Consider the following 14,632-nt stretch of genomic DNA (forward strand, 5'->3'; position numbering starts at 1 on the left):
TAGAGGAGGACTCGGTGGGAAAAGAGATGAAAAAAAAGCACAAGGGAGGAGATGAACCAAGAAGAGTGAGCATCAGAGAAGAGGGAGGTGGAGGGGAGCAGGGATGAGGGCACAGGTGGGCTTTCAAATTAACAGAGAAAGCGACATGGAGCGAGCGGCCGCCTGCGCACGCTTCTCAGGCACCCGCAGCCGTGCTACCCGCAGCTTCGGGCAGAGGGGGCCATCGGCGCGGACCCACTGTACTGCCCACCACATGGAAAACGCAGGGCATGCAGGTGTGGCAGGAGGACAGGTTTGTATCTAAACCCAGAGGCCGAGATCTGGGAGAACTCAGCTTGGGTTCCAGCTCAGCCAAAGCCCCTCTGTGGTCTTGGGGGGGTTCCTTAAAGGGAGGCCAGAAGGGATGTACCCACATGGCCTGGGCCCCAGAAAAAAAGCATGCAATCACACCGTCACTCTAGGCTAGACTTTCCCTGGCTATAAAAAGGAGATCATAAAACTTCCTTTCCCCCACCCTTCAGCTGCCTCCTCTCTCAGAACCACTTATGTGCCCAGTAAGCTGAAGACCTGATCTTGCATTGGGTGGTGAGATACAACAGCAACAATAGCATGGTGATTACCAAAGCAGCAAGGAAAATTGCACTGCTTACTTATTATCTGTCCCGCGGGGAGCACTTGTTCTCCAGTGTCGTTGTGAGCAAAAGCTGGAACAGCTACAAAGAGAAAGAGACATTGCACTGGTCATCACACACGGTCAAAGAAATCCTGTCAGGACATCAATGGGCTGACAGTCCCAAAGCTGAACAGGCTGAATGAAAACGTGGAATACAGAAAAAAGTGCAGATATCCCACTCAACAAAGATCCATTACAACCGTTTTTAACCTGGGCTCTGGAAACATGTCTTTCACAGAAAGCGAGAGATGAGACTCCAGCTAAATGGGAAGCTCCCGTTGACTCCAGAGAGCCAGGTTCAGCCCAGCTCAGCTCTGGTCCAGCTTCCACCAAAGCCAAACGCAGGCTTGTTCCCACCTGCAGCAACTCCTCCTGGGACAGGAGTGCCATGTGGCACAGGGAAAAGGCACCTGGAGAGCAGCCCCAACTGGAGCTGTTGGCCCTTCCTGCACCCGCTGGGTCTGTGGGGCCCCAGACCGGGCCACCCCATGGCCCCGCACCCCCCACTTACGGTAGCAGTGGGGGAAGTTGAGGTATCCCTCAGCACAGGCATCGCAGTGCTCCCCAGTGTAATTGGGCTTGCAATAACAGCGGCCAGTGAGGTCCTCGCAGGTGCCGTCGGTGAAGTCAGACTCACAGTTACAGCCTGCAGAGAGGGACAAGTCGGCAGTGGTTGTCACAAGCTGGGACCCTTGGCCAGCCATGAGCACCACAGAAGCATTACTACAACGTAGAGCCTCTATAAGAGACCCCGCCATCTGCTGTAAATTCTCTCCAAAAATAAAAAGTGCGATTTTGCCTCTTCAGAAGGGGTCTGGCTTAGAGGAACTGCTCCCACTGTGCAGGGTCCCAAGTAAAGCAGCACAGCCCCAACTTGCTTCTCCAGGAGACCCCAATTTCCCCAGAGAGGTGGTGGTGGCACACTGCCATGAGGACGCAGTGCAGAACAGCTGATGTGTCACAGCTACCAGAATGAGCTGGGCTCCCCAGCAAGATGGATAACATCCACTGCTGCCTAGAAATCCCTGTCTTAGGGCATGGAAAGCAATGGTCTGCAAGTGGCAGCTGAAAGGGCAGAGAGATGACAGCTACGACTGGATTGTCCTGCAGGCAACAGCAGGGGTAACAACACATTTTTAGCTCATTCCAGCCTTAGAACATGCCACCACTTCTGATTTCACGGATGCTGCAGACACACATACTGTCTGCATGTACAGATGGCTGTATGCACACATACATTTCCATGGGCAATGCCAGCTGTAGCAGGAACACCCCACATTGCCACATCTCTTATGGTGCTGGACTGCCTACACCAGAAAAATCTCTCAGCCCCATCCTTCAGACCGCCTTCCCCAGCGTCATTAAGCCCAAGCAGGCATCTACAGCCTGCAGAGGAAATTACACTCACGGTAGCAAATGTATGGAGAGTCGATCGGGTGGTCAGGGGACCGGTAGTATCCTGGGATGCACCTCTCGCAGTTAATGCCAGTGGTGTGATGCTGAAAAACAGTGGGTTAGAGGGGCATCAGTTCCTCTGCCCGCAGGATTCATGTTCATCTGCCAGGTTTACTAACAGCTTCAGGGTCCAGAGGGAGCAACTCAGAAGTGTCAGCACACAGAAGACCTAAATCTGCTCAAAATTCCACGTACACTGATTTGAAAACAAAGCGTTTCCTGCAAACTGTGTATCCTCCCATAAGCCCAGTCAGAGTTTCAGGTTCATATCTGACGCCAAGCCCATTTCACTTGCTTCAGATGGTAAAATGTCCTGACCACTTTGTGCTAGGATGGGAGTAATCTGTTTCCTCCCAGCAATAAAGCACAGCTAAAAGTCACTCCAGTTTCATACCACTGCATGAATTAACCAGCTCACAGTCACCTTGGGAGTGGAAGAGCTGCTTTCCCACTTCCATTGGGAAGTTCAGAGGCTAAGGAGATTGGCATTTTGGTGGTCAGAGAGAGATCCAGAGAGATGACAGCACCTGAACACTGCAAACTAGGCAGGGACCTTCCAACGTGCTCAGCGCCAACTTGTCGCTCCCAATGCACAGTGCCTCAGCAGACCTAACCCTAAAGCATCAGAAAGGTAATGGTACTACCCAGGGGACAGCTAGGAACCCAAGTGCTGTTTTCATTACTACTGCACACTCCTTTAAGCTATGGCAAAGAGACTAACTTTCCAGGGAGAGACCTAATTAAGATAACAGAGGGCGTGTGATGGGGTTGGCAGAGCTGCCAGCAAGGCTGAACTCCAGGGTGACAGCAGAAACAAACACAAGAATCTGCAACAGGCTTTTCCACGAGAGCCCTTCAGGCCTACCTGACAGTCAATGCAAACACCTCCCCCTTCAAACTTGTCTTCGTGACTTTTGCTGGCTTTGTGGCGATCCACCTCTGGGTCATAGTAGCAGTCGTAGGCATGGCCGTTGCAATTGCAAGCTGAAAATACAAAGACACGTTAGCTAAGCCGCAAGCCCACAGAGGTCCTTCAGTCACCAGCTGGATCTCAAGATGAACTCTTCCTCGTGGGTTTGACATTGGATGGGTTACATTTCAATGAGGAAAGTTGCTCGAATGCATCTGGGGGATTACACGATCACCCAAGCTCCCAGAAGTCTTCCAATTCAAAAGCGCGGAAGCAGCAACTCTCTCACAAAGTCTAGTCTGCAACTAAAAAAACGCAGCAGGCACAAAATCAGAAGTAAAATATGTGCAGGCAAGTAGAGACGAGAAAGAGAAATTACCCAACTTTGGGGCCTCAAGTAGTCTGGTTTAGAGGGCAATGTTCTCGCCTCTTATCCCATCTGGGATGGAGGTGAGCTGTAGAGTTCAGCACACAGTGAGGGTGCTCTTTATAAACGCACAGGATTAAGATCCAACTGTCCTTTGCCACCCTGCATTTATAAGAGATTGTGTGATGTAGCTATGCTCCATGCTCTGTGTTCCCAGTGCAGCATAAATTCCACTGTCGGCATGTACCAAAAGGTTTCTCTAGACAAATAAAGATGTTCTGTATGTAAACACATCCAAATGTAATTCATCTTGGAGACAGAATTGAGCAACGAGACTTGCCTGCGTGAACCCTTGGACACAGAGAAGGAACTGGAACGTAAGCACAATCAAAGTCCCATACAGACCTAGTGGGCCTCCCTGTGCGAGCCTCGACTGAGCACAATTAACCACTGTGCAAACTGTCCTCTTTGCAGTGCCAGTGATCTCCACTTCACCCAGTGCTACACACCATAAAACCAACCATTTGGGTGCATGGCTTCTCTGCACCAGAATGGCAAGGGACTGGTGAAATGTGGTCAATCTGTGCTTTGCAAAACAGTTGGAAAAGGAAGGAAAAACCCAACTCCAACTTACGCTGGCATTCGTTTGCGCTGTCAGCAGTGGCGGGCTTCCATGGGAACTGATTGAAGCCAGGGCAGCAGCGATCACAGGACCCGCCGCAGGTGTTGTGCTGGCAGTCACACTGCAGCCTGCAAGGGAGAGGAATGAGGTTCAGCCAAGTCTGGGGCAACGACGGGGATGTGTGGGATGGGGAGCCGCCGCATAACCCTGCTATGCATAACTATCGCTAGTCACATAGGCAAATGAGTGACGTTTGTTAATCCAAATAATCTGGAAAAGAGGCTTCTAAGGCTTTTTTAACCTTTGAATTGCTGATTATTTTTTTTTTCTGAGCCAAACACCAAACTTTGTTCTTCCAGTGCCATTCTCTCCCTTTCTTCTCCTCCACCATCACTCCTCTTTTCTTCACAGGGAGACAAGGATTAGATAAAAATCAGCGTGCCACTGCCTAGCCAGCTCTACAGACAATAAAATGTGAAACAGTTGGGGGTGGCAGTGGTAGAAACCCGAGCTGAAGTAAATTACTTGAGAGGGAGCTGCGTGGTGCAGGGACACAAAGGTGTCCCCACCACTGTGCAGGGGCAGCGTGAAAGGAATAAATGATAGCCCAGAGCAGGAGAGGGATGGGGCAACATGGGTCCCACCTGCTCCTCCAAGTATACCTGCGCTTGCAGAGAGGATGGCCATGAAATTTGAATTAAGTCTTTTAGCCGATGCTGGCCCCATGCTCCCTGTGAAATGCGCCTCCTGCTTTTCTCAGCCGGCACAGGCAGGGCTGTGCTGGGTAAACAGGCGGCTCCGGAGGCGCCAGGCAAGAAATCTCGACGGTCGACTGACGGATCTCGTCCCTACTCGACTGCAACGGTGATTCATTAACATCAGTGACATCATCTCCAAAACTTCCACTTAGCAGAAGGCGATTCCCATCCAACACAAACGCTTTCTGTTGTATTAGACTTATGGATAATACAGCATGTTCCAGCTTTTATCTGTGCAATTACTCATTTCCCCTCAGGGCCGGTCTGCCACTCCCATCTCTCCCTCCTCCAATGCTTTTCCATTCAAAACCAGTGTTTAAAAATAAATGTAATTTTTTAAGACATTAAAAGCAAATGGAGCAGTCATTCTGGGTGAAATGCAGCGGTGCAGACACACTCTTGCATGGCTGCAGTGAGCTGAGCGTCACGGTTTCCACCTACATCTATTTTTAAGATGTCAGACCTGCAAGTGTATGTATAGTGAATAGCCAGACAGAGGCAGCAGCATGGGACAAGTGAACTCATTTTAATGAAATATGGGATGATCTGAAAGTTTGGGGAAATGTAGGCAGGATCCACACTCAGCATGTTTGCTTCAGCCAGGGGGGCTGAGCAGCAGGAGGTTCCTGGCCCTGCTCCCAGTCCTTCCCTTGCAGATGCCATGAAGCGCTTGGCCGCAGTCAGCTCTTTGAGCGCTCATGATGCCCCGTCCCTACCCACATTCACAGGCTGGGCTGTGGCTGGCAGAGCCCAGGCATGAACCCGAGCTCCTGAGAGGTTGGCTGGAGCTCAAGTGGCAGAAATGAGCCCTGACATATTCACCAGGAACTTTGTTCTCCCCGTGTTTTGGAGACCCAAGGGGGAGACTCAATGAGAGGCAAACCTTGGCTGTGCCTCTGAAATGAAACTGCCTGCAGACTTCTCACCTGGCTGACTACCACTTAGCACTTCCAAGGAAACAAATTTTTATGTTTTTTTTCCATGGCAGCAGCTGGAGATCAAGATTAACGTCCATATACATATGTGTGGAGAAAGCTGGTCACTGAGTCAGGGAAGTTACAAACCTGCTGAGCAGTGTTTATCTCCCTGGCTGGAGGACGTGGCTCCAGCCACACACCCCAGCTCTTTAATGTTCAAGACGTTTGAAAACCACTGGTTCAGCTCCCAGAATGCAAAAAGATGGCACTCAATAAGTAAAGATGCACATTTCAGATGGAGAAGGAGCTATTTATTTAGTCTCTGCTGTCCAGAGTTAGCAACAACCTCTCAGAGAGCTCATCTATCACGGCAGCTTTACCACACCTTGTGCCAAGTCTGTGCTGCTAATGAATCATGGACAAATGTGGATAAGCTACAATATTTCACTGATTGAATATATACAAGGAAGAAGAGGGAGCAGCTGTGTTCACATAGCACATATTTCCTGGTCATCCTGCCGTAAAAAATAAACCCACAGTCTTCCCACTGGAATTGATGCTCAATAACAGAGACTATAAACAGTTTCCAGCAAGCAGCTGTGTCAGAGCTGAGAGCGGCACACAAGCGCTACAGCAGCTGGATTTGGCCGGGACATCTGAGTAGCGCAATCAAGAAAAAAAAGCCCCTTCCTCCAACTGCTTCTGACTGTACTGAGGGAAAACCACCTGCAAAAGGGACTCACAGACGGCACACGTCTACCAGCACAGATGGTGCTTTCCCTTCCAAAATGGGGAAGAGCAAGCTAGCGTTCCGGATCCAGCAGCGGGGAAGCATCCTTGATCTCCTCCTGCAGATCTGCTTCTGACCAGCCGGGCTGCTGTTGTCTTGCTGGTTACCTTCAGCATCAGGCACAGAAGCAGCAGCTGGACTCTCCGGTTGTCTCCTCTCTTGCTTGTGGCATCCGTGATGGGGCAGTGAACCCATGGAAAGAGTTGCTCTCATCAGACAGATGCAGAGCACTTGCAGGGTTCTCCTGAGCTCACATCAACAGCAGCCCCAAGTTAACACACGATTACTGTCTGGGCTCTCCGTCTCCAACGTGCCAGGTCCCCGCTGATGCTTATCCCACTGCTCACGGGGTTTGCCAGGAGAAAGGTTTGTGCCTGATCTTGCTGGTGTTCACCTTTAACCAGGAGAACTTTCTTTCCCTCTGCTTAATTCAGCCCATTCGATCTTGGGGCAAAGAGAGACAGTTGTAAGAAGTGCAAGGACCCTTGAGGAGGCTGTATCTGCCCACACACTGTAGGCCCTTGCACATACACACTCACACGGGGACCAGATGTGCTGCCAACTTAACACAGCTGGATGTGCAGCCTTCGTAACTTGGCACTTCAGAGAAACTTTCCAAGGCTGGATAAACATTATCATTTATAATGGCCAGGAAGTCAGCTCATGAACATGCTCCATCACGTCCTAAAGTCTTTGCCAAGGTTTCTAGCTCACCTCACCTCTACCAGAAGTGCTCATCCTGCCTTTCTGGGCAACAGGCACAAGAAACACAGGCATGTGCAGAAGAAAGAAGTTAAAATGAGAAGCAGAGACCTCCCGGACAGGCTGAGACATAACTGGGACTTTTAATAGGGTTAGGCCAATTCACATTCCTTGTCTCCCTCCGTTTGCATTTCCCTGCCCTGTTGCTGTCACACAGCAGCATCTGAAGAGGCAGGACGTGCAGAGGGATGCACCTCCTGCTCAGACGGGTCACGCAGATTTCTGAAGGAAGGATATGTTTCTGACAGCTGGGGCCCATGACACGAAGGGACAGTGTGTCTGAGCCCCACCTGCCTCTGCGATGCCTCTCGTCATGCAGCGCTACGGCAGGTATCACCGTGCTGGCTCTGTGCTACATCAGGGCAGGAGGGGTGGGATGCCTGCCCAGCAGTGCCCGCTTCAGCGGGAAGGCTGGACACAGCTGCTGCTGGAGCCTTGGAGAATGGCAGCGTTTCACTGATTACTCATATTCTCAACTGAAAGTATCATATTTCTGCTGACTTCTGCATGCTCCTGGGCTTGCTAACAGGGTACAACAATGCCATGAGAAGTTCTTCTATTTACCAGCATCTTTGTCCTGATGCATCCCAAAGGGCTTTACAGATGTTACGTGCTGACTGTACAAAGCACTCAAGTAGGAAATGTTTTCTCCTCCAGGCAAGCGCGATCTGCTCTTGGTGAAATGCAACAGCTGCTTATGAACATGTGCTGCAACATTAGAGCACAGTTTGGGGCCAAGAGCGAAGATGCCAAATGCATCCAAGTGAGAGTGGAGGAGGGGAATTCTGTGAGGCAGAGACAGTCATCAACAGAAGTGGCATTGAACAAGGATCCCAACACATGTCTTCTCCCTCAATTTTCCCTCCCTTCCCGGAGAGCCCCAAGCCATCGATATACCCAAGAAATGCCAGGGTGTTTCTATGTTAAAGAATCACTTTGCACCGTGAAGCCCTTTTGCCCTGGTACATGGGTGTGCTATGCATCCAGCAACACCAAAGTCTAAAACAAAACCAAGGAACTGTACATTCAAATATTTATGAACTTCTCTTTGTCAGAGAGCTAGGCACACTAATGCAGACTTGCTTTTCAATACATCTTTGTTTTAACACTTAGCAGCTTTTAACCTTGGCTGGGACTCACTGGAATTTTATTTTAGAAGATCCAAAAGCTCTACATGATCCTGATGAGAAAGAAATATAAGCTTCCCTCATCCAGCTGAATCTACCCATCCCTTTCATAAAGGCAACGTTCAGGCTGCAAACAGATGGCTAAGAAGCAACACTTTCATGGTCTGAAGCAGCTCTTTGGCATTTCAAGTTGCCAAGGCGGATGGGAAGAGTCCCGTGAGCCAAAACGTAACGGCTTGGCATGTTCTTTTGGAGAGAGTGGTTGTTTAGCTACACGCAGCTATGTACATAACCAATCTATGGTTCTTATGAGTAGAACTGGACGGTGGAGTCTGGTTTCTTGGGAGACCATCTGTTTACGAGAGCACTGCCCCAATTCGTAAGAAGCCACCTGGGAAGCAAGAGACTTCTCTGAACAAGTTCAGAAACCAACCCTGGGCTTTGACGAGAAACCTCCATGTTCAACAGTATCGGCTTTGCACACCTACCCTCCCATTCCAGCACTGTGCTCCCATGGGGGTGGCAAAACTGTGGGCAGGGAAACCAGAGCAGGGAGCCTATCTGGCTGGAAAACAGCCTGCCAGAACGTTTAATTTTTGCTACTTTGACTGGACCAGTTTCTGACTCATTCTCAGGGCAGAGCCACAAGCAATAGTGCTGGCACTACTACGAGTTCAAGAAAAATGAAAAAAACGTACCTGTAAGGGTCATTAGGGTCTTTGGCATCACAGACATCTGCATGGCCATGGCAGACACAGCGCCCTCCAATGCTGATATCTTTGATGCTGTAGTAATACTGGGGAGCACAAGAAAAGTTGACCATTAATATCTTTATGAATAAGTTTCATGACTGCCCTACTCAGGATTCAGCAGGACTTTATCCAGTAAAATGGTGTGTCGGGGTGTTTCCCTTAGAATGACAAGCTGGACCTTGTAGGCTGCAATATCTGCCTATGCTAAGACCCACTACCACTAACAGAGCCCATTAGCTACAAGTCGGGTCTCCCAGCACAGCCAGAAAGCCACATGTGACACCAAGAGGTGTTTCCCAGTTTCACGTTGTTGCTACTAAGCACAGTTCTTCCCAAGCAGCCTCCAGCTCCAGCCACAGCAGCAGTGGCATCTGCTGCAGACACCTTCAGCTTAGGGAGCACAAGGACAGAGAGGAAAAAATCCCCACAGGCAACATCCAGGGATGTCTTCTCCCCAGAGGTGGCATGCACAGCCCTCAAACATTTCCACCTCATTAGCAAGAGGTATCAAGGCCTGCCTTACCCTCCTTGTCACCGTAGGGTCTCTTAAAGCTTTGCCCATCAGGTGCCCGAGCAGAGTGTTTGTCTGTAGGAAGCGCAGTCTGATGTTGGTGGCTTTTGTGAAATTCCGCAGCAGAGGAGAGTAGGAGAAGTTCATGGCTCCTGGGCGCCCATTTACCAGAGAGACAACAATCTGTGAATGCAAGGAGGGAAAACAAATCTGTGTAATCCTGTGAGGTGGGAGGAAATTAATCTCTCCCTCAGCTGAACCCAATCTTTACCTCCCTTCAAGACAACTGAATCAGTTCCCTGCCAGTCTCATTTGGTTTAACTGAGTAGTTTAAGTGGCATCCATAAGGCAAGAGGGAACCAATTAGTAAGAGTACCTACACTCACTGAGAAACCCTGGAAACTCCAGGGGATGAGAACGTGCAACTGCTCACCTCCCCATTTTCTAAAGGCACGATCCGGGAGTATTCAGTAGTGCAGATGGCGTGGTCGTCCTTGGTGATGCGATCCACGGTTTGCAGTCCAAACTTCTCAATGCAGTCCCTCTTGGAAGCTGTTCATCAACCAGAGATAAGAGCAGTAAGAGAAAAGGAACAATTCAGAGCCCTGTATCGGTTTTCCCACACCGCCCAACAGGAAAGAAGGGTGTATACTCTTTGTTAAGCATTTACTACATATAGATTGCTTTGTATCATTAACTCTGTCATTGCTAACATACAGGTACTCCACTGAGGAAGAGAGTCGCTATAGAGTAATAGGCATGGTCAGAAAATCCCCCAAATCACCTCATTGCAGTAAATGAGGGAAGTAAGAACGGCCATCGTACCTACTGCAACCACCTGCAGAGAAACCCACCCCTTAATTTTGGCATTAAGCTCACAGTTTAACCAGCTTGAGCTCTAACCCTGTTTGAATTTGTTGCCTTGCTGGCACTGGATTTGGTACACTGCTTCTGCTGAACTGAAGAAGGACTATCTGCTGCTAGAGCTCCTGTTGTAGGAGCTTGTACCATCCCGTTCACATGGCTCCTTAACTTCCTGGGTAATTCCCAAAGAGTGAGCCGGCCCAGAACCACACAATGGGAGCAACCACAAACCCCAGCCACCGCTGTGCCACCTCCCATCAGGCAGGGTGGACATGCAGGTGTGGGGAAGGGGCTTGCGGTGGTTGGGAGAAGCAGAGTGATTGCCTGCAGGACATCTCCTCTCACCTTCTTCTGAACTCTGCAATCGCTCTTAAACCAACGCCACAGAACAGAAATGCTGAAGCTGCCCAGAACGGCCCCTTGGGGACAGCAATCGAGGGCTCCGGCCACTAAGTGGCAATGCAAGGCTGACTAAAGCCAGGGGACAGGCACAGCCAGGCAGTCACACTGCTGGCCCTGCAACCTGCTCTGGGGACACTGCATGCCAAGAGTCTCCTTGCAGCTGCAGGAGCGCCCTGGCTTCCCTGCACAGCCGCTCCTGCCAGTCCAGCACCCTCGTCCCCAGGATGTCTGACATCCCTGTGCCGGCAGAGCCAGCCAAACCACAGTGAATGTGCTGGGCGTTTCAGGACCTGATTGTGCAGGGTGGCGAGCACCCACATCTACTCACGCAAAAACCTACACAGTGCCACTCTCAGGCCGCTCTCTGGGGCTGTTCCCCCGGGGAAGAGCCTGGGACAAACGCTGCTGCTCCTTCCCACTCCCGCTTCACCTGCGCCAGGAGCTCTCAGCAGCGCGTGCTGAAGCACACGTCGCTGCAGCGCTCCTGAGGGCGTTTCCATGAGGAGCAGAGGGAGGAAAAGGCAGCCAACACAACCTGCTGCTCCTGCCAGTGCTGCTCAGCTCAGGCAGGGAGCTGATGGGGAAACATTAGCCTAGTTCATGGGAATAACCCTCCAAAATCTGTTGCAATGTGCCTCCAGGAGGCTTACCCCTCACTCCACGTGCTGCACTGGTAGGATAAGCCAGGCAGGAGGGAGCACGGAGCAGGAGGGAGCACAGAGAGCTTCTGCCTCCCCTGCCTTCACCTCTGGCTTGCACCCACCCACACCTCATCTCCAGCAACGTGGCCTCGCTCCATGAAACACTGTTTTGGCAACAGCAGGAGCTCAGTTGCATCCACAGGAAGGTGGTGCGGAAACATTTAACATCAGGTCTCTGGCCACCAAGCTTTGCTTTACCAGGTGCTTTTTTAAAGGCAATTTATTCTGAAGCCCAAGGCGAGGAGCCTGTCACCACTGGCTTGAGATGATTGATTTCCAGAGCACTGCCATGGCTGGGCCTGGAGACAGGATGCTCAGCAAGAGCAGCTACTCGGGAAAACCAAAAAATTCCTCCAGTTATTGCAAATCTACACAACCACGTGAGCCAGAAGCCAGGCACTCTATCTCTGAGCTAAACCAGAGTAATCCATCAGCCTTAAGCCACAGCAATGCTTTAAGGAAACTGCAGACTGGAGAAGCTTACCCTCAGAGGAGAAAAGGACGAAGCCTCACCCTGCGCTATGGCTGCCTTCCCCTCCGCAGTGCCACTGCCCAGCAAAGCGAGACAAAACAGGCTAATCCTGCACAACACGCTGAGCTGGGGCAGGCAAGGCTCTGCGGGCCTGGACGGACAGCTGGGACCAGGCATCTTTCATGTCCTGTCCCCATTTGAAACGCCGCGTGGGGAACCCTTTGTGTGGATAAACACCACCATAAATCTCTCCCCAGCGCTCCTGCTTCTCCTTTGGTGGCCAAGGAAAGCACGGTGCCTCCCCGCCACGATGCACGGAGGATTCGCATTGCCATGGTCCCTCCAGCCCCTTCTCCCCGAGAGAGCCCATCAGCTGCACCAACAGATGCTTTCCACCACAGTCATTTCTTCCCTCCTCCCACAGAGCTGAGCCCAAAAGCACTTCAGCAGCCTGGCCAGGGTCATGGGGCAGCCCGGGGAACTGACCACCTCCCACCACGAGCGGGGCTCAAGGGGCAGCGCTGAGCCGGCGGGGACGGTATCACCCATAGCAAGGCTCGCTGGCGTCTCTGGAGAATGCTTACATTTCTGCTGGCTGCTTTTAACCCTCGTACTGAACTGACCAGTGTTTTTATTAGACCACCTACAGAATTCCCCGTGCCAAAAATAAACCTCCGCAAAGGACTTCTTGTGCTAGCAAATCTGGCAGGTTTTGGAGCAGCCACTTCTGTATTTCCATGGGAATTTTCCACTGGGCTGTATCACTGCATGTCGCTACTTGAGGGGATGGCTTAGACAGGGCCTGATGGTGCGGGAGGGAAGAGGACTCCAGACATTGCAGCGTTGCCGCTACACGCAGGAACAAGCAAGTGGGACAAGAGCTCCCCGCTCAGCCCCAGACCGTGCAATAATGTGACCATAACGGGCCCCAAGAGAGGCTTCAGAGCTGGAAGGGAAATTCTCAGAGATTAAAAAAAAAAACAGTTTGACAGCAGTAATTCCCCACTATCACACAGCAGAAGGGAAAACATCCGCACTGGAGAAGAGCTACCATGCTAAGGCAACACACCAGGTAAAATGGCTGCAGCTCTTTCCTGCACAAGAAAAGGTCAGCAAAGCTAAAGCACGGGCTGACAGGTAAGCCAGAAATAGAAGCCTTTAGGGGCAGCCCAGGGCAAAGCCTCGGAGTGCTCCGAGGGCCCTCCTTGCCAGATTTTAAGCTCCAGATCTTAACTCACATCTTCTCCCAATTACTGTTGCTGCTTCTGGGAGGGGCTGGTGGTTAACAAGTTCCTCAGCATCCGGCTACCCCATAGACCCTTTGGGAGAAGAGTTTTGTAGAACCAGCTGTTTCTAAAGGGATCCAGTTTTAATCAGAGAATAGGGAAGTCAAATGCACAGCCTGGATCTCTGCAGCCATCCGTTCCAGCTGCCTTTCTCTGATCCCACCTTGCACAGCAGCAGGACAGCGGTTCCCTGCCCTGCGCAGGCTGCATCCCATCTCCAGTTCTGAGGAGCGCAAGGGGACTGTTTTCTGCCTCCAGACTTTTCTGTTACAGCAGCCACTTGGAAGCGAGCCGCTAGTTTGCTTCTGGAGGAGCTGAAAAACACCAGTTTGGATACGGTTTGGGGCAGACAGACAGAGAGAGGAGGGCAGGGAGGAGATGATAGGAAATCTCATGTTCCAGACCTAGATCAGCAATGCCCAACTATTGACACTGGTGCCAACTTTGGCATCCACATAGTGGGTGGGCACCAATGATAACACTTTAAAAAATAAATTTAGTCCCCAGAGAGCAAAAAAGTTCTCCTGCCCTGAGGAGCACCACAACTTCACCCAGGTGCTCTGATCTGAGCTTCAACTCTTGCAGCCTTATTGGGCAGAAGAGAGAGAGGACACGTACCACATTGCAGCAATGACACAGAAACAACTCCAAACCCGGCCCAGTACTCGCACAAAGAGCTGCCTTCACTGTGGCCTCACTACCTAGCGCTAAGCTGCAGCTCTCTTCTAACACTGGCATACTTACAGGCAAAATACTGCCAGGGCTCGTAGGTAAGGCCAAAGTCAGTAGATCGCTCCAGCACCCAGAGGTCAGGACGAGGGGAATTGGCAAATTTGATCAGGACATATGCCACATGGAAGAGCTGAAAGAAAGGAACACAGAGTTAGTTGGCTGCTCAAGGCATCATGAAAACCAGGGAAAGCTTAGTGGGATCCAAGCTGAATAAACGAGCTGGCACTTTGCAGATCCTGCTGCCCACAAGCAGCCTGTGGAGCAAAATCATCCGTATCTAAAAGGATCGTGATACAGCACGGCTGCTGGCGAGAGCCAGATTAGGGAGCTCAGCTCCCACCAGACTGAATGCAAACATAACACAGACTTTGTGGCTACAGGCTGTACTCGGGAGGTTGGGCTGGGCGACACCTTCAACTTAGCCTTGACCGGAGCAGGCAGCACTGTAAACCAGCTACAAAGCTGTTCTGGGGGACTCCGCTTTTGGGCTGTTCTTGGGGTAACAGGTGACACCCTGGACTGTCAGCCCAG

At 51.1% G+C, this 14,632-nt stretch overlaps 1 protein-coding gene across 2 annotated transcripts in view; it reads right to left on the bottom strand.

Moving 5' to 3' along the window:
* LAMA5 (laminin subunit alpha 5) overlaps positions 1-14,632 on the bottom strand; it is a 95,677-nt gene that overhangs the window by 39,767 nt on the left and 41,278 nt on the right. For both annotated transcript variants that reach the window (XM_087749789.1, XM_087749788.1), the window contains exons 3-11: positions 14,114-14,231; positions 10,078-10,196; positions 9,657-9,827; positions 9,080-9,177; positions 4,040-4,155; positions 2,994-3,112; positions 2,082-2,172; positions 1,185-1,319; positions 651-713 (exon numbers count right to left, since the gene is read on the bottom strand). In XM_087749789.1, the coding sequence (XP_087605915.1) occupies positions 651-713; positions 1,185-1,319; positions 2,082-2,172; positions 2,994-3,112; positions 4,040-4,155; positions 9,080-9,177; positions 9,657-9,827; positions 10,078-10,196; positions 14,114-14,231 (1,030 nt within the window). The remainder of the gene's footprint in view (positions 1-650; positions 714-1,184; positions 1,320-2,081; positions 2,173-2,993; positions 3,113-4,039; positions 4,156-9,079; positions 9,178-9,656; positions 9,828-10,077; positions 10,197-14,113; positions 14,232-14,632) is intronic.

Source organism: Nipponia nippon, unplaced genomic scaffold, assembly GCF_047370975.1.
Source record: "Nipponia nippon isolate SJK-2023a ecotype South Korea unplaced genomic scaffold, ASM4737097v1 scaffold_13, whole genome shotgun sequence".
Classification (NCBI taxonomy): Eukaryota; Metazoa; Chordata; class Aves; order Pelecaniformes; family Threskiornithidae; genus Nipponia; species Nipponia nippon.